Source organism: Myxocyprinus asiaticus, chromosome 23, assembly GCF_019703515.2.
Source record: "Myxocyprinus asiaticus isolate MX2 ecotype Aquarium Trade chromosome 23, UBuf_Myxa_2, whole genome shotgun sequence".
NCBI classification, from domain to species: domain Eukaryota; kingdom Metazoa; phylum Chordata; class Actinopteri; order Cypriniformes; family Catostomidae; genus Myxocyprinus; species Myxocyprinus asiaticus.
This window is the reverse complement of record NC_059366.1, coordinates 179,387-199,516: the sequence shown is the minus strand read 5'-3', so window position 1 is coordinate 199,516 and position 20,130 is coordinate 179,387. Positions and strand designations below refer to the sequence as shown.

Sequence of the window (20,130 nt, the reverse complement as noted above, 5' to 3'; positions counted from 1 at the left end):
TTTCCAGCCGGACGCCTTCCAGTGGCCCAAACAGGGCATTAAGTATTTAGGTATTTTATTCCCAGCAAATTTGTCTGATTTAGTTATTTAATTTTCACCCTTTAATAAAAATGTTTTTGAGCATGTGGGCAGGTTGTTATAAAGGGTGCCCAAGTCAGGGCTCAAACCTGGGTCTTTAGCATGAAAAGATTACAGTCTTATCCCCTGAGCTATCAGATACACTTTTGATTTTGGACCAAAATGCAGACACAAGGCTGGAGACAGTGTGTAGTTCAGGGCTGTCTTTACTGAACACAAAAGGTAATCCAACAGGAGATACAAAGGCACAAATCAGTCTTAGGGAAAAAGGCAATTCCAAAACTTCAACAACAGTATATAATCCACATGGAGAGGCACCAAAATAAGGGAAAAATTCCAAAGTTCCAGAAGTAAAAAAGTATAAGAACATACAGGCATATAGCACAGGGAAAGAACTGAGGCTGACTTACTTCAAGAGAAGACTGAGTAAATAACAACTGAAAAGACTGGGTTTAAATACAGATGACAAAAGTAGGCACAGGTGAACTAGATCATTAATCAAACAGAGTGGAGAGAGTTCAAAAGTTCATTGCTCCCCCTAGTGGCCAACCAGGGAATTGTCAGGAGTCTCACACAGGTGGGCTTCATTACATTTATCTGTGATTGGGAAGGTTAATGTTATTAAAATGAATTGTATTCCAAAATTCAATTACCTGCCACATATAATTACCTCTCCCTATAGATGTCCACCTCTCTTATTTCAAGCAATTTGATAGCATAGCGAAGTCCTTCATTTGGAATGGTAAACGTTCTAGACTACACTTCAGGAAACTACATAGGCTGATTGACAGGTGGGCTAGGCCTATCCAAGATTTTGTTTTATTATTATGCATTCCGTCTCAGACATTTGACTCATTGGTTGCTTCTACCTGAGAGAGGCCCTCCTTGGTTTTGTATTGAACAAGAAATTCTTGCCCCTATCTCGCCATTGAAAAACCTTTCTATCAAACTAACCAGAGAAGTTAAGTTACACCCCGTTATCTCGCATTTGCATGCGGTATGGACAAAAGTGTCCAGAATGTTTAATTCAGACATTTATTTAAATGTTTCTTCGAGCATATGGCTGAACCCAAAATTATGTATTAATAATTCCCCTTTCTGTTGGACATAGTGGATTGTGAGGGAGATTAATATGCTCGGTGACCTATATGAGAGTGGAGTGTTGAGATCCTTTGAAAATATGGTTCAACATTTTGGGATTCCCAGATCTCAATTCTTTAGCTTTTTACAGCTGCGCCACCTACTTTGTACTATTTTTGGGAGTATCATACACCCCCCTAAAGTGGCAGATACTCTGTGAGAGGTGATTACTGCTTTTGGAAAAGGTCATGAGACATCAGTGCATTACTCCCTGCTAATTCAGAGTCTGGGGGACACTGACACAACTTCTCAAGAGATTATGGGAGAAAGATTTAAACTTGCTATTGGAGGAGGGAGTGTGGGCTAGGATTCTAAAAAAATGTCAAGTCTACATCTAGAGATGCAAGGGTGCACCTTATGCAATTAAAGATTTTACATCGATTCTATTGGACCCCCTCTAGATTGTATAAGCTTGGTCTTAAAGACACGCCCACCTGCTGGCGATGCCAATCAGAAGATGGAGACACAACCCATGTTTTTGGTGGTGTGTTAAGATCCAAGAATTTTGGTTGAGGGTTCAGCGTTTTATGTGTGACGGGTTGGGAACTTAACCCATTTGTGCCCAAATTTTTCTGAATGGTTTCATGCATATAGTCGTGTTAATAGTGTCCTATATGAACATATATGTTTTTTTTTTTTTCTTGAAAATTGTATTTGAATGTGCAGCAACTATAGTTGCCGTTGGGCAAATATGTTGTATGCACCCCTTCAATATCAAATTTGAACAGGAGGAGATCATTTGGCATCTAACTCTAAATAACTGCTTTCAACAGATCAATCTTTATTCATAAATAAATGTATTATGATCTGTTATGTAGGACTTGATATAATTATCCCTTAATTGCACATGTGAGACATGCTGCCTAAACTTGGTCAAGTGAGTGATGGCATCTTCTGGGTTATCAAGTGGGCGCCCTCTTTCCTCGATGTTTTGCTGATAGGCCCATGACACCTCCAGAGGGTTCAGCAGTGAATCCCAGAGTCCCGGGCTCACTGCCTCGATGCCATCTACTCACTGAATGCCGAGGTGGAGTCCTTTATATATATATAGTGTGTGTGTGTGTGTGTGTTAACAAAAAATACTTAGTAACATGAAACATTACCTTTTATTGGGAGGGTTTGCCTTAGCCATGCTTCCTGGAAATAGGGGTAGGAAGTTGACAGCCTCATGTGACTGAAATCCTTTATTTGGTTGTTTGCTTGCATGTCATTGAGATATAAAACATGGATAACATCTAGAAAAATACTTACAAAAGGAAAATGACAACTATACACTGCGGCAACTATAGTTGCCGATGGGCTTAAATGGGTTACATTTCATTTTGCCCCAGACTCTGTATTTTAGGCGATGGGGCGGTCATTAATATAGGGGATAAATACATAAAAATTTGGGTCCTAGCCGGTGTTTATGATTGGCAGACAAATCATTCTTAGGGGATGGAAATCAGCTGGAGTGCCCTCGTTTCAAGAGTGGCACACAGAGATGGGCAGGGTGGCAGCATTTGAGGGAATGTCATATAGAAGGCTAGGTAGCATGGATTTGTTTAATAAAAAATGGGGCAACTATTTGGGCTTTTTGGAGGGTTCTCGGGGAGGGGCAGTGGGGGGAGATTTATAGCTTTTTTTTTTTATTTTCTCCCCTTTTTCTCCCCAATTTGGAATGCCCAATTTCCAGTGCACTCTAAGTCCTCGTGGTGGCGTAGTGACTCGCCTCAATCCTGGTGGCGGAGGACGAATCTCAGTTGCCTCCATGTCTGAGACCGTCAACCCGTGCATCTTATCACGTGGCTTGTTGAGCACGTTACCACGGAGACATAGCGCGTGTGGAGGCTTCACAGCATCCACGCACAACTCACCACGTGCCCCACTGAGAGCGAACCACATTATAGCGACTACGAGGAGGTTACCCCATGTGACTCTACACTCCCTTGCAACTAATTTGGTTGCTTAGGAGACCTGGCTGGAGTCACTCAGCACGCCCTGGGATTCGAACTCACGAACTCCAGGGGTGGTAGTCATTGTCTTTACTCGCTGAGCTACCCAGGCCCCCAGATTTGTAGTTTTAAGTGTATGATGTTTTTTTTTTTTTATCTATTCTTAAGTGTTTCCTCTTGTCTTTTTTATTTTTTGTAATTTGATATAATTTGATTCTGTGTGTGTATGTTCTGTTTCTTCAATCCTGTTTTGTGAATCAATAAAATGTTAATATCAAAGGTAAAAAAATATTTTGATTTGCTGAATTGAACTGTTACATTTCAATCCATATTTATAGACCAAGAAGAGGAAGTTGTCACGGCCAAGATTTACCACTGTAGTATGTATGGGCTAAGAAAAACTTCAATTACAAATGTCCTACCTTTTTTATATTTTGTCTAATGGTATTAAAAACAGTTTCATGTCAAAACATTTGAATTGTCTGACAATTCCTTCATATGTCAGGCTTTACTGGGTTAATAGTGTTCACATGGTGAGAATTGAGTGAGAGTTGAGTACAGGTTGTGATGACTTTGTGAGGGGTTTTGAATGCTTTTGCTTTCTACATGCTCACAATGTGTAAAAAAAATTTGTTTTTAATTTTTTTTTTAAGTTTTGCAACAGATTTGCAACTTGTTTGAAATACAGGAATAGTGTTTATAGTTTGGAGAAATTAGTGTTTCTTTTGGAAAATGACGTTATGGTTAATGGAATTGATTGTGTCTAAGTGTCTATGCAATAGAGAAAAACTAAAAGAAGTAAATGCATTAACTGTTAAATTTAACAGTGTACAATAATAGTAATATATTTAATTATTTTCTTAATTTAATAATGATCTTTGACAGCCCTGATTGAAATAATTAGGAAATGATATTGTTTTGTTTCTCGCATTGCTTGATTTATTTCCATGAGAGCACACAGAGTTTTTTGTTTTGTTTTTATTTTGTTGTGTCCTTAATTTGACTGTGATGTGCAGTGTGCGTGTGTGTGTTCTCCTGCAGGAGATCGAAAGAGGAGTATGATCTGGAGATGGCTCACAGGATACAGGAGAAAGAGGAAGTGGTCTCCACATCCAGCAGTGTATCTGAGAGCGCTCCAGCACTCATGTGTGATGCTCAGACGACCTGTGACCCTGTGATTCAGCACACAAACACTGTAAGTGTGACCCTGAGTACAGAGAAACGGCAACAGGAACATTTATGAATCCACTTGTGCTCAAGGTCTTTGTGGAGTTTATCACTGAATGTTCTTTCTGAAAATCTGATGATGATTTAAGTGTCTCTCACAGATGAATGGGAATTCAGGAGCTAAAGAGCAGAAGCTGAAGGACTCCACAGCCTTCAAGAATTCAGCTAAAACTGCTGCGAGCACACCACCATCAGGTTTGTACTCACTCTGTCATACTACACTTTTATTATCTGCTGTTTCTACCTCTTACATAGAACAGATCATTATAGCTTATTTGTTTGGATGAGGCGTGTTTGAAGCCATTGTAATACAGATACACACACACCTGTGACCGGATATCAGTTGAAATCTAAATTAATGCACCAAACATTATTGTTTTTTGTTATGCAAGTACTAATCATTGGTGTCTTTTATCATATTGCTGATGTTGCCATTTGATAAATGCAATGAGAGTACATGTCATGCTTTATAGGGATAGTTCACCCCAAAATGAAAATTATTTGCTCTTCATCATGTCGTTCAAAATCAGTATTCAGTGGAACACATTGTTCACTATTCACAAAGTGAATTCATATGACGAGAGGACGCGTGACCAATAGAAGATCGAAATGTCACACCCTGATCTCTTGGCTCAATACAAAGAACACATATTTAAAAGCTGTGTTTTATTGTTGCAGGAAAGTGAGTAGGCGGTATATTTTAACATTTTTAATATATTATCATTTGTTATTTGTGATGTATTATGTACTTGCACCAGAATCCCTCCTGCGTGACATCATATCCTGGTTTGTGGCCTTGTCTGAAAAAAATGTGCATGCTCAAAGCTTAGTGTGACTGCCCCTTATCGCTGCTTGAAATCAAAATTGACTATTTATTTTTATTTATTTATTTTATTTAAATTTATTTATTTATTTATGAATGCTTAATGTTTCTGGTCTTATTAAGAACGATTCATCCATGCATATTTGCTATTTTATAAAAAAAAATTGACCTCATATTTAATCAAAATTTCATAACTTGCTCTTCCGGTGAAATGACCGACTCTGCTCTGCTGATGTATGGTGGTCAGTTTTAACCCCGCCCCTTCAAGAGTTACGTACACAAATCTGCCTGAAAGCAGATAATGCAGAGATGAAAAGGTGTATTTTCGACTGTCCAAAACTCCTGTTCCTTAAAGGGCTAGTTCACCCAAAAATGAAAATTCTCTCATCATTTACTCACCCTCATGCCATCCCAGATGTGTATGACTTTCTCTCTTCTGCTGAACACAATTGAAGATTTTTAGAAGATTTCAGTTCTGTAGGTCCATACAATGCAAGTGAATGGTGACCAGAACTTTGAAGCTCCAAAAAGCACATAAAGGAAACATAAAAGTACATTTGTACATAATATATATATATTTTTTATTTTCCAAAATATATTTATTGGCATTTTGTGCAGATACAACATCTTGTATATATAAAAATGAAATAAACCACAGCTCTGCTTTTCTCCCCTCCCAGGTACTTTTGAGTGAAATAGAGGGGTCAGGATTTAATGAATCTATTAATTCATAAATGACAGAAATTAGCCCTTTTCTGTCTGAGCTAAGAGAGAGAAGGGTGTACATTTTAGAGTCAGGAGGGAGATTAGGAAACTGGTGAAACTGATTTTGTACAAAATGTCTGATCTGAAAGAAGAGAAAAAGATGCATTTTAGGAAGCTCAAACTTTTCTGACAATTCTGAAAAGGATAAAAATATTCCTTTATCATAAAGGTCCTTGATGGTACTGAGACCCCTAGAAGGCCAGTCATGAAAAACTGGATCAGAACACGATGGTAGAAAAGATAAATGGTTCAATATAGGAGCCAGAGCCGACGGTCTGATTAACCCAAAATGCTTCCTAAATTGAACCCATATTTTAAGAGGATTGGCCACTACTAAACTGTCTGAGACATTTTTACTATTTATAGGAAGCTGAGAGCAAATCACCGAATGAACGGAGAATTTTGAGGATGACAATTCCATTCGGGCCCAAACAGGATGTTCAGGAACTCTTGAGGAGTTGGTCCAATACAAAAGCTTATTGATATTACAGGCCCAGTAATACTGTTGAAAATTTGGTAAAGCGAAGCCCCCATTGGACTTTGGGAGTTCGAGAACCTTTCGCCTTATCCGTGCACACGTGCCGCCCCACAAAAAAAAAAAAAAAAAAAAAGAGTTGTCTGATTTAGAGTGACAAAAAATGACTTGTTAATGAGAAATAAAAATTTGGGTTAAAAAAAGTTAATACGGCCAATTAACGATATTGGAAGAGAGGACCACCTCTCTATATCTGCCTTATAAACATAAATTAATGAATTACATTTTATTCTAAAGATTGTGATTGACTTAGTGATAAATACGCCTAGATATCTGAAGCCTTCCTGAGCCCACTTAAAGGGGACCGGATGTTGGGAAAGTGTCTCAACGTCTAAATTGATAGGGAACAATTCGCTCTTTTGAAGATTCAATTTGTAACCAGAGAATTTGCCAAATGATTCAAAAATCTTGAGGATTGGCGGTAATGATGAAATGGGGTTAGCTATATATAAAAGAAGGTCGTCTGCATAAAGGGACAGTTTATAAGAGGTTCCAAACCGAGTAATGCCCTCAAATGTTTCCTCACTTCGCAACCAAATGGCCAGTGCCTCAATAGCCAAGGCAAATAATAGAGGCGAAAGGGGGCAAACTTGGCGTGTGCCTCGGTGAAGGGGAAAGGCCCCAGAATGTGTTGCATTGGTGTGCACAGATGCTACAGCAGCAGAGTATAATAATCGAATCCATGATATAAAATTGGAGCTGAAACCAAATTTATTTAAAATAAAAAACAAATACTCCCACTCGACCCTGTCGAATGCCTTCTCAGCTTCGAGGGACAGTACAACTTCGGCAGTGTCAGAGCTTGGGGAAAGGATGGTATTAAAAAGTCTTCTGGTATTATAAAAAGAGTGTCTCCCAAAAATGAAAACTGTCTGGTCAGGGGAAATAACAGCAGACAACGCTAGCTGAAGGCGATTGGCCTGTAGCTACTGCAAAGCAGTGGATCTTTATCTATATTAAGCAACAATGAAATGGATGCCTCAGACATTATATACTCTTTGTAGAATTGGGGCTAGAACATAGGAGAAAGTCTTATAAAATTCGATGGTAAAGTCATCAGGGCCAGGAGATTTGCCATTCTGAAGTGAATTAATTGCCTCTTGTACTTCTGTGGTAGATACAGGCCTGCCCAAATCATTTGTGGAGCCATTGTTAACCCAAGGGAATATTAGTTGATCAAAGAGCTTTGGGCCATTCCAAATTTTTTAGTTACATTCTGAGGAACAAAGATCCGAATAGTATTTTGAAAAAATTTAATTAATTTCCTCCGGATCGGAAACTATGTCACCCTTAGAAGATTTAATTTTAAGGATCAGTCTTGATGCGCGAACAGTTCGAGACTGAAATGCAAGTGATTTGCCAGCTTTTTCACCAAATTCAAAAACAAAGTTGCCTAGCACTTGACAATTGCTTTTCAACTTTGTGAGTTAGAAGTTATACTCTGAATGCAGTTGAAGATGTTTTTTATAAATTGTGGATGAAGGGGTCAGAGAATAATGGAGGTCCAGTTTAGAAATTGGTCAGATATTTCTGCCACCCTGGCGTTCTCAAATCTCCTCAACTGACAGACATATGCAATTATTTGTCCACGCATGTAGGCTTTGAATGCCTCCCACAGTGTGTTGCTGCTAATAGAAATATTGTCATTTATTTCCAAATATAGATTTATATGAGATGTGAGGAAATCTTTGAATTTGTTATCAGAAAGTAAATGTGAACTAAATCTCCATTGTTTAGAATAAGTTCTGGCTTGTGGAAACCTTAAATTCAAAGAGGTGGGGGCATGATCATAGATGACTATACTATGATAGTCGCAGGAATTGACAGAGTGCATCATTCTATCATCCATAAAAACAAAAAAACAATCGATCCACGAGTATGAACGGTGAACATGTGAAAAGAAAGAGAAGACTTTACTAGTTGGAAACCTTGACCTCCAGGGATCTGACAGGCCAATCTGTTTAGTATAGGACTCTAGAAGTCTGGCAGAGTTGGACAACGTGGTATGTTTTGAAGAAGACCTATCCAATATTGTATTTTGAACCAAATTAAAATCTCCCCTTATAATTATGTGATGACTATCAAGATTAGGAAGTACAGAAAAAAAATTAACAAAAAATGAGTCATCCCAGTTGGGGCCATATATGCATGCTAAAACAACTGGGACTGTTTGTAAAATCCCGGACACAATCACATAACGACCATTTGGATCTGAGACCACTGATTCAGGTTCAAAAGCAATGTTCTTATGTATATGAATCGCTGCCCCTCTTGCCTTCACAGCAAATTTGGAGTGAAAACACTGACCAACCCATGTACACTTAATGCGAGGAACATCCAAGGTGCGAAGATGAGTTTCTTATAAATAAAAAAAAAAAAAATGTCTCCTCTGAGGGACTGTAAATGTGAGAGAACTTTTTTGGTCTTAACGATATTATTCAAACCCTTTACATTCCAAGAGATAAAACGAATATTTGTATTTGATCTTGTTGTGCTACCAGCCACTTGAATCATGTATAACTATTGCAGTACCCTGATCCATGAAATGTCCTGAACAAATACAAAAAAAGAGATAAAGACAGAAGAGAAAAAAAAAAAAACTGAAACAAGAAAACTGAGAAAACAAGATCCATAAAAAGACCAACAACAATCAGCTACCCCTTATACCCACCCCTGCTCTCCCTTTAAACTAACAACCAAGAACTTACATATCTCTCCGGATACCTTGTCTTCCTTTTTTACTCTTATTTAAACTGCAAACCTTATATTTCCCCAACAACACATTAACCCTCAACCACGAGAATATCGGAATTAGAATTATTATTGCAAGGCATATAAATACAATTTAAAATTCCTTAAATGACTAAATGTATTTTTAACAGCACCTCAAATGAAACTTGTTCAGTCACAAATATGCTATACAACAACTGTTCAACTTATATTGCAGTTCAAGGACACTAGGGCCTGTTTAAACAGAACAGGTGCATAAATGACCTTTGCTAAACCAAACAGCAGGAAAGTGCATTGCTGATCAAATAACCGTAATCTGTATTCGATAACTACAGTCTTCCTAGTTTTTATATTCTCAAAACAAAAAACTCAAACTCAAAACAGAGTCAAATAGCGACCCACATATGATGATGAGAAGACGATCAAACCACTCCCAACTTACATAGTTCTAGTAATACAGGTGTCAGTCAGCATTGGGTTGCTCAGAGACGTCGTGCTGAGAATCCTACTACCGCTTGCCCTCCTCGGCTGAAATAAACCATCTCTTGCTTCATAATTCCAATGGCACAAATGTCAGTCAATGTCAGGTTGCTAAGAATTGCCGCGCTGAGAATCCAAATACTGCTTGCCCTCCTCTGCCAAAGTGAACCACTTGTTGCTCCCTTCTCTGGTCGTTATACGAAGTCTAGCCGGATACAAAGGAGCCGGTTTGAATCCCTATTTGTACATTTCGGCCATGATTTCACGATACCGAGCCCGCTGCTCCATTACCTCGGGGCTGTAATCTTCATAGATGGCGATTGGTTTCCCTTGAAACTGTAATTCCCTCGTTTTTTACGTGCCTCGCGAATGATTGTATCTTTTAATTGGTAATGATGAAAACGGACCACAACTGCTCTTGGTCTCTCCCCTGGCTTGGGTTTAGCAGTGAGGGATCTGTGTGCCCGATCCAGCTCTGGGGGTGGAGGACAGTACTTGGTTACCAAAAACTTCAAAAAGCAACTCGAAAAATTATGTTGGCTGCGGATCCTCGATCGAGTCGGGTACGCCGATGATCCTTATGTTGTTCCGTCTGCTCTGGGCTTCCAGATCCGCAGTCTTGGCTTTAAGCTTCACGTTGCTCTCCGTTAAGTCTGCGAGAGAGGTTTCTAGACGTTCCACCCGCTCATCTAGCGACTCCACATGGGACTCAAGCGTGGTAAGTCGCTGTCCATGATCAGATACTGTGGCTTGCATACAGTCAAGTTTTACTTGTAGTGTTGAATTTGCAGCCTTGAACTCGGCCGCCAAGGCCGCTCTATGCTCTTCCAACAGGTCTGTTAGTGCCGCCATGTTCACTTAGTTTGGCGTAACGGGCGCCTCGGCTCTCTGTTATTCAAAAGTCGTCTTATTAGTCTTTGTAGTGTGCCAGGAAAAAGTTGATGGGGTAGTTAAAGAAATAAATGAAACTGATGGGGAAGAGAGACAGACACGTCTGCTCCATTGTGCTGCTCACCGGAAGTCCCATAATCAATATTTTGTGAGGAATTATGTATTTCTTTGGTAAGTAATCTTGTAATAAGTACAATACACTCTGTGTTGGAGTCATGATCATGGTTTATTTTGTGATAGAAGCAGCTAACTATACAATTCATTACATATCAAACAAACACAGTCAGATGAAACATTAGAATTACACTTGTTTCTCACTGGCATTACTGTCATGTCCAATATAGTTGTCACTGCTACATCTTACAGTATAAGTTTCTTTGCAAAGCCATGTTGGTTCTTAATAGAATCAATAGAGAAATGTGCAGAGCAAACATCCAGTCCCACATTGATGCATTCAGATACTTGGTTTAAATAAATGTAAGACACTTATTCCTGAACGTTGGGATCCTTCGGAATGCTATGCACAGATGCCGTTTTTCCACAACCAGGAACACAGCAACATCTGGGGACCTTACTTAACTTCTTAATCTTTTTGTTGGTTAAAAGCAAGCTACAGTAACAATAGTACAACTTTCTGTGTTGAAGAACCACAGCCGCTCTCTTTTTCACCGTGACATTTCCGTATGTTTTGGAGGCGGAGCTACTCTGAGTGGTATGGAATGGTGCAAATCTAGAGCCTGAAACTGAATTTCGGTCGGATATTAGGAGTGAATGCACTTAGCTGCATAGGAGAGCTATACAATGCTCCCTATTTAGTGAATGACTTAACCTCCAGTGCGCTATCTGTCTGCACTGGTCCCAGAACAGTTCGAAATGCACCTTATTTTCATCCTAACTCTGTGTAAAGCCTCTGAAAGCAACATTTTTCAGCTTTTGGATGCACCTATTGATTATCAATGGTGATAATGCACAGTAAATATAAGATTTCTAATGAAAAAATAGTCATAGTCCACATCGGATGTCATCGTGTTTAACAGTGTGCCATTTAGTGATATATCACTGAAATTTTCAAAATGGAATATCGGATGAAACTTGAGTTGATACTCTTTTGATACAAACATGTTTCAATGTAAAAACTTAATATGGTTTCTTACTAGATGTAGTTTTGCTTGTGTTTCTCCCAAAGACAAACTTCAATGAGATCGGCCCCATGTTGTTTTGTCACATGACACCATTCCTCGAAAGATTAGCCATTTAATGACAGCTCAGAGTGTTCTGAAGTTAAACGAAATAGAATTATGCATAACGTATAGTGAAGACAAAACACAATGTCCTCGCAGGTGGACACGGGGTTGTGCAAGGTTAAGAGTTCATGAATAAGATTGATCTGGTTCACTGAATGATTCGGTCACAGCAGTTTACAGCTCACTGAAGGGGAAGATTATCAGCGAGTACCGAGTAGTGACTTAAATTTCAGTCTGTTCCTCACACAAAACATGAACCACTGTTATGATACTTTTATGAAACTTTTATGGTGCTTTTCATCCTTTTTGAAGCTCTAAAGCTCCGGTCCCCATTCATTGTAATTGCATTGAAATAAGCAATCAGTACAATTGTTCAGATGTTCACGGATTTGGAATTTCTCAGAAAGAAACTCTGATTCAGGGCTCAACGCTAAGAATTGTTTCTAATGGCCCAGTCGGGCCAGTGGTTCAGTATTTTACTTGCCCTGCAATATACAGTAGGTAGATATTAGGCCTAATGTAGGAATTAGGAATGTGGATATAAACACAAAATTAGACAACCCAAACAAGACCAAAGCTGACTGATATATACAAAGCATAGGATTTTACTAGTACAGTCCAGAAATGAGACTTGTAATGGGTGTGTTATGAGGATGAAGTAGACTGTTTTAAATGTCTTCTTCGAGCTGAACAGCTCTGATTATAATAATAGCCATAGTGATTTTGCTTCTTTTCATATCAAACGCTAAGAATAAATGAGTATGTTTTTAAACATAGTTGTTCTTCCATTTCGGATACTGAGCAGCTCAGATTTCCAGCCACGTGTATAACCGGGGTTTAACAAAGTTTATTACATTTCATTCAGCGCTTCATTCCTAAAGGCAAAAGAATTTGAGAAAAAAGCTCTTTTTATTAAACTGTGCAAACGAGACTAGTGCTCTGTCCCTTTGCGAGAGCGCATGCACGTTAAACAGTGTCTACGCTGCACGAAGAGAGATGATGAGAGAGAAGCACGGAGGGACATGGATTTACTTGGATTTATGCAATAGAATTATAATAAATTATTTCTTGTGTTCCTACAGTATGTGTGGATTACTAATTTTCACCAATATGTTCAAACGAAAGAATGGGGGAATTTTCTGCACTGTGAACATGGAATGTGTGGGGATAATTACAATTACTGTGTTCGTTCAATCCCGCTCTGACATTCATTAAGTAGGGGTTTTTTTTTCCTGCAGCTTCAAACACATTGGTAATAGATGCGGCAAAGACACTTGGAACAGAGTGAGGAAAGTTCTAGAAGAGTGCGCTTGGTGTCTGTACCTTGTGCACTCGTGCCACTGTGCCTCGCCGCGCCCAGTATATTATGCGCTCGCCTTGGGCTATCGGGCAGACCTTATTGTCGAGCCCTGGATTTGGAATGACATGAGGAGAAGTAAATGATGACAAAAGTGTCACTTTGTGGTGAACTATCCCTTTAATACAGTATAGAGTATGTAGTCAAAGCAGTGATTCTCACCCCTCCAAACATTCAGCATCCTTTTGCGTACCCCTCTCTAATGCATAGATAAAAGTCACGAGATATTTCGAAAATCTAAATATTTAACACATCTAGCATTTTAAAGCAACTCCTTAAACAACACGCATCTTATACAGAAAACAAACCACACTTACCAACAACAACAGACAGCACAAGATGAGTCTTGTTCTCACGTTCAAACAGTTTGACGGAGTGTAAATCCGAAAGTAGCGATCTCATGATGTGTTTTTCTAAGTTTAACCTGACACAGCAAACTAAAAATAGGATGTTTATGACGCTACGCAACCAAAGTGAGATGCTCCAAAATGCACGTGTACAGTGTGATACGTCCTTAGACAAGCCCTTATAATAAATCTCAGACTAATTAAATTGCAAAATGGATTGCTGGGAACTGTGTTCAATAATATGGAAATAAATCATATATTGTATTGTAATTTTTGTATTGTGTTATCAAAGCTTTACTCGTCTTTTTAATTTATCTGAATTATTATGTTTATTATATATATTTAAATATAACAATTTATAATTAATTCATTGTTATATTTTTTTATATATTGAATTATTGTTATTTTAGTTTTTTTTTCAGCAAATATTTATATATCCATTTAATTGTGATTAATTCCAATAATTAATCGGCATACCATGTGATTAATTTAATTAAAAAATGTAATCGATGACCCTAAATTGGACTTTAGTACATTATAGTTATCATATTCATGTTGAATAAATAGCTTACCGATTAATGAGACAGTTGTGGTAGATATGACATAACTGCATAACTTGCAAACTCCCCCCTCATCGTGTCGAGGAAACAGGACACAGTACCAGCACTTCATAAGAGCTGCCGTACACAAGAATAGCTGTCAGTACTGTCAGGAATTGCGCATCATTGCAGGTACGGCATTGCGGGAAAGTACCTGTAGCTCTACAATTGCGTGGTCAGCTCAAGGTGCTTTTTTATGTCACATTTGACATGGTCAACAAGGTTGAGCTCGTTTGCTGAAAAAACAGGGCTCTAGGGTGCGAACAAATGCGAGTGCAAATTACTGCGTGTGGATGTTTAAATTTATTTGGCCGCACCGGTGCGAGTGACATCTGACATCTGTCATCAAAACTTATGAACTTTTACCATCAGAATCAAAAGTCCCTATGCATCTCACCTTATATACAAATTATGTTTCAAACTGCGATTAAAATAAATAAATAGGCTAAAATCATGGACGACTTACAAGTTTGAGACTGGTAAAACAGCGAAGTCAACATTTTACTAGTTATGACTTAGCTACGTCACCTAGCAGTGTGCTGGGCGATACTTGCATGACACGAGTAATGCATTTTTTTAACAGCAAAAGATTTTTCATTGCATGCTGTTTATCTGACCTTTATGACATGACCGTTTTGGAGTTTGTACACTAGATGGTGCACAAAATTATTTGTTGCAAGTGTGCAATAAATGAACTCTGTTTGAATGTTATTTTAGACTTGGATGAAATTTAAATAATAAATCTCACAATTTTTTTAGCACGTACCCCCATCGTCACCTCATGTACTCCATTTTGGGAAACACTGCATTAAAGCATGTTTGTTAGCAGCTGATAGAATCATTGTTTTGTGTATGTATGTATGTATATGGTGTGTATATGTATTTGTCCAGGTAAAGGTAAGACATTACCCGCTGTGAAGGGTTCTACAAATAAACCTGTATCAGCCAATGAGAAGACAGCAGAGAGCCCAAGAAACACTGACTGTCCTAAACAAATCGCTGTGAGAAACTCAAACACTTCCTGTGTCCATTTATCTGATCTGTAGTGTCCAACGCATGTTTGAGTGTTATAAATTCATATATATTATTGTGTGTGTGTGTGTGTGTGTGTATAGAAGGAGGAGGGCTTACAGCAGCGGTCTGAGTATCTGAAGCAGCAGAGAGATAAACTGCAGGCGCTGAAGAAAGATCAGACACCAAAGACCCCCACACAAACACCTTCAGTGACCCCTGACCCCAGACCCACCACACAGGTACACACATTCAGCAGCAGCACACTTCACTCCATTTGTCATCCGATATTCTCAATATACATTTACATTTAGTTATTTAGCAGATGCTTTTATCCAATGTGACTTACAAATGAGGAACATAAGCTATTTGTCAAACAAAGGTCAACAATATCTGCAGCATCCGATTGCCAAGTTCCCAGAGTAGCTGGAGTAGTATTGGAGCTAGCGCTGAAGAAAGAAACAGACAAAGAAAGGATTTTTTTAATAATTAAATGGCAAGTGCCATTATTGCAAACTGGTTAAGTGCTTACAGAAGAGATGTCTTCAGCTGATTTGTTTGTTTGTTTAAAACAAAGGCCAGTGGCATGTTTGATGATTTTGATTTTATGGGCCTCCACTATTTTGTTCTACACTTTTCATGTGTAAGATAAGACTTGCCTTAAAAACATTGATTCTGATTTTTAATTTAAAAACCACTGTATGTTTTATATTTTCATCCTGCTCCACAATCACACATGCAGTGAAGTTCATGTTCAGCACATCTTACTATGAATACAAACCCAGAGCATCTATGACCATCTTTTCCAGTTTGAACATATCATGCAATGGTGCAGAGTCAAGGTGGAACTGTAGACTAAACTGCACAGAACTTCAGTTAGATTTCACTGCTGTAGTTGAATTTTCCTCTGATTATTTCTTTGTTGATATTCCAAGGAAATCTCTGTTGAGGAAAAGAAGAAGTTGCAGAAGAGGAAACATCTGGCAGAGAAACTCAAAGAGGAGGTCATCAAGAAATAAAGCTCAGATCATCATTAAAGACTGTAATAGCTGCACAGCTTGAGACAAGTGTTATACTGCGTTAAAATGTGCAAAGAGAAACATGGATAAACTGCTTTGTATACCGTTTAATTTAGATTTTTAATCTAGTTCTACCAACCTAACATTAGATAATGGTCTGACATTATTTGATGCTGTTTTGAGACATTGATTGTCATTCAGATATATCTATAGCACAGATGAATTGCACCTTTATAAATGATTTACACTCACCGGTCTTCTGCTGGACATGTTCAACGTGATATTGACTTCTAATAGAGATGCTTGATCAAATGTTTGTTATTGCATGATCATTTTATTGTTAGTGACTGCACTGTGTTTCTGCAAAATGATAGTAAAATCTTTACTCACTGATATTTTGTTATGCATTATGGGGACAGTGCAAATGTGTACACTTCCATACTATTAAACATATGCTCATATTTCACTATGTAATTTAGAGAAGCATGGACAGATGTTTTATGAAAAGATCCAATAAAGTATCCTTTTTAGTAATCAGAAACAGATTCTTTTCTTTTCAAATGTAAAATGTGCAGAAATGCACTTGTGTAGGATTTATTTATTTTATTTTTTTACATCTACTCTAAAATTCAAGAACTTTAAAATAATAAATGCAACAATTGCTATTTAAGATCGAGGCCACCTTAGCCAAAAGTTAAGGTTTCTCCAACAATTGGTTTCAAATTGAAAGTATGCTTTGCAAATGCTGTGCATCACGTGTATGCATTGAATGTACTGTATATTGCTATAGGTTTTTGGTGTTTTTCTGTGTCTAGATTATCACAGGCAATGCATTCAGCACGATTTATTTTAAATTCCATCCCAAAAGTTCATACAACAAATTAGATGCGACTTCAACATTACCTCTAAACAACGTGCATGTGTGACATGCACATCAGCAGTTACACCAGTTCACCTCCAGAGGTCCTCATGGCCCCTATACTAATTGTAACCCTTTTATTTTGGTCTCGGGGTAGCGTTCTTTATCGGGGTGGGTCACATAAATAAAGGCGGGTTACAAAGAGCTGGTATCACTTCTTTATTTGTCACGGGAGGAGACATCGGCCCAGCAGCATCACAGTAGCACCTGTGCATGTTACATTCCCTACAACTCACACACACTTTCTCTGTCTACTCACACCACCCAATACTGCTCTCGCACCTGCGCGCTGAACCCTTCTTTCTCTCTTTTCTCCTTGCCCAGGAGGTGTCTCCAACCCTTAAAGTAACAGAAGGATCATAAAACAAACTTATGAAGAGGAAAACATTTGTAAATACTCTGTAAATACTGAAATGATCAATACAAAATAATGAAATGGCAATGAATTATTAAATGAGATAATTCAGAAATAAAATAAGAAATATAGCACCAAAGTATATAAAAGACAGTGCTGTGTACCAAGGTACTTTATGCCAAATAACATCTGGAACAACAACCTCTGCAAATTGTAAACATACATTGGTCCAAACACATTACACTGAATAAATACCCATTACGAGAATGCATAAGTGCTAGTGTAAGTTAAAATAAGAACCTCCATGCAAATTATTCATTAACCAAATCAAATCCCTTTATTGTCAGTCAACCATATACACAAGTGCAACAGTGGGTGAAAGTATTGGGTGCGGTTCCAAGCAACATAGCAGTATGACAATTACAATAAACATCTGATTTACACATGACACAGTTTACACATCTTGTTACACAACACAATATACACAATAATATACGGTGTCCACAAAATAAGACTGCATACAAAAAATATATATATACAGTATACACAAAATAAGAAAACCATATACAATAAAAATACACTGGCGACATTTCTCACAAACCTCTTATAGTAGGAGCACAGACCTACGAATGCTCTCACTTCCATGGTAGTTCTGGGGGTTGGCCATGACCTGACTTTGTCCAGGTTCTTTGCATCTGGTAGAAGACCCTGACTAGACACAACATGACTCAGATAGGACACTTGACTCATGACCCAGATAGGACACTTAACTGCATGCAAAATGCCACTACCACACATGGAGTCGCAAGTCCGAATCCAGGGCGTGCTGAGTGACTCCAGTCAGGCTTCCTAAGCAACCAATTGGCCTGGCTGCTAGGGTCGGTAGAGTCACGTTGGGTTAACCTCCTTGTGGTTGCTATAATGTGGTTCTCGCTCTCGGTGGGGCGCGTGGTGAGTTGTGTGTGGATGCCGCGGAGAATAGCGTGAGCCTCCACAAGCGCTGGATCTCTGTGGTAACGTGCTCCACAAGCCACGTGATAAGATGCGCGGATTGACTGTCTCAGATGTGGAGGCAACTGAGATTCATCCTCCGCCACCCGGATCGAGGCGAGTCACTGTGCCACCATGAGGACTTAGAACGCATTGGGAATTGAACATGCCAAATTGTGAAGAAAAATAAAACAAAAAAACATGGGTATTACCTTGAACTGATATAAAGCATTCATGTATTGAATGCTGTTTTCTCTGCTCTAGCTCAACTTGCCAGTACCCACTTGACAAATCCATTGTACTGAACCAACAGGAGCCAGACAAGCTGTCTAAAACATCTGATGGTCGTTGTAGAGGGTAAGAGTCTTTGAAAGTGACTGCATTCAGTTTTCTGAAATCAATGCAGAACCTGTAGCTGCCATCTTTCTTTTTAACTAAGACAACAGGATAAGCCCAGAGGCTACAACTTTCTTCAATGATATCTTATGAAAGGAGCTGCTGAACTTGCTTGTCTATCTCGGCTCGAACATGTGACGAGGATCTTTAGGCCCTCTGCCTAAATGGCTCCATATCACCAGTACGGATGGCATGCTTAATCAAATCAGTACAGCCATGATCATGATCATGAGTGCTAAAGACATCTGAGTATTTTTTCTGATTAACATTTTTTATTGATTCAAACAGTTAACAAAGAAAAGAAAAACATATATTCACAGAATCAACATTTAACCCCCACTATTACCCCTCCCAATCCCCAACCCCGAACAAACATCCCTGTGGTCACACATGAGTGTACACACCCCCAAAAAAATATATATATCTAATAATCACACACATTTAAAACTATACTTCTCTCTCCACTGCCCCTCCCCGAGAGCCCTCCAAGAATGCCAGATAGCTGCCCCATTTCCCATCAAATGCATCCAAGTTCCCCAGCCTTCTAGATGACACTTCCTTGAAAGCCGACCCCCCCCATCTCCGTGCACCACTCTTGAAATGAGGGCACTCCAGCAGACTTCCATCTCCTTAAAACAATCTGTCTGCTGATCATAACACCGGCCAGGACCCAATTTTTTGTGTTTATCCCCTATATTGATGACCGCCCCACTGCCTAAAATACAGAGTCTGAGGCAAAATTAAATTTGAGTGCCCAATACGTCACACATAAAACTCTGAACCTTCAACTAAAATTCTTGGATCTTAACACACCACCAAAAAACATGGGTTGTGTCTCCATCTTCTGATTGGCATCACCAGCAGGTGGGTGTGACTTTAAGACCAAGCCTATACAATCTAGAGGGTGTCCAATAGAATAGATGTAAAATCTTGAATTGCATAAGGTGCACCCTTGCACCTCTAGATGCAGACTTGACGTTTTGTAGAATCCTAGCCCACACTCCCTCCTCCAATACCAAGTTTAAATCTTTCTCTCATAATCTCTTGAGAGAAGTTAAAGCTCTGTCCCCCAGACTCCGAATTAGCAGAGAGCAATACACTGATGCCTCATGACCTTTTCCAAAAGCAGTAATCACCTCTCACAGAGTATCTGCCACTTTAGGGGGGTGTAAACTACTCCCAAAAACAATACAGAGCATGTGGCACAGCTGTAAATACCTAAAGAACTGAGATCTGGGAATCCCAAAATGTTGAACCAAATTTTCAAAGGATCTCAACACTCAACACTCT

The 20,130-nt window shown here is 38.8% G+C and overlaps 1 protein-coding gene across 10 annotated transcripts in view; it reads left to right on the top strand.

Moving 5' to 3' along the window:
- Nucleotides 1-16,715, top strand: part of cfap36 (cilia and flagella associated protein 36) — a 67,491-nt gene extending 50,776 nt beyond the window's left edge. For all 10 annotated transcript variants that reach the window (XM_051651158.1, XM_051651165.1, XM_051651164.1 and 7 more), the window contains exons 6-10: nt 4,194-4,347; nt 4,481-4,574; nt 15,042-15,151; nt 15,266-15,403; nt 16,097-16,715. In XM_051651158.1, the coding sequence (XP_051507118.1) occupies nt 4,194-4,347; nt 4,481-4,574; nt 15,042-15,151; nt 15,266-15,403; nt 16,097-16,180 (580 nt within the window). In that variant the 3' untranslated portion in view covers nt 16,181-16,715. The remainder of the gene's footprint in view (nt 1-4,193; nt 4,348-4,480; nt 4,575-15,041; nt 15,152-15,265; nt 15,404-16,096) is intronic.
- Nucleotides 16,716-20,130: the final 3,415 nt, after the last annotated feature.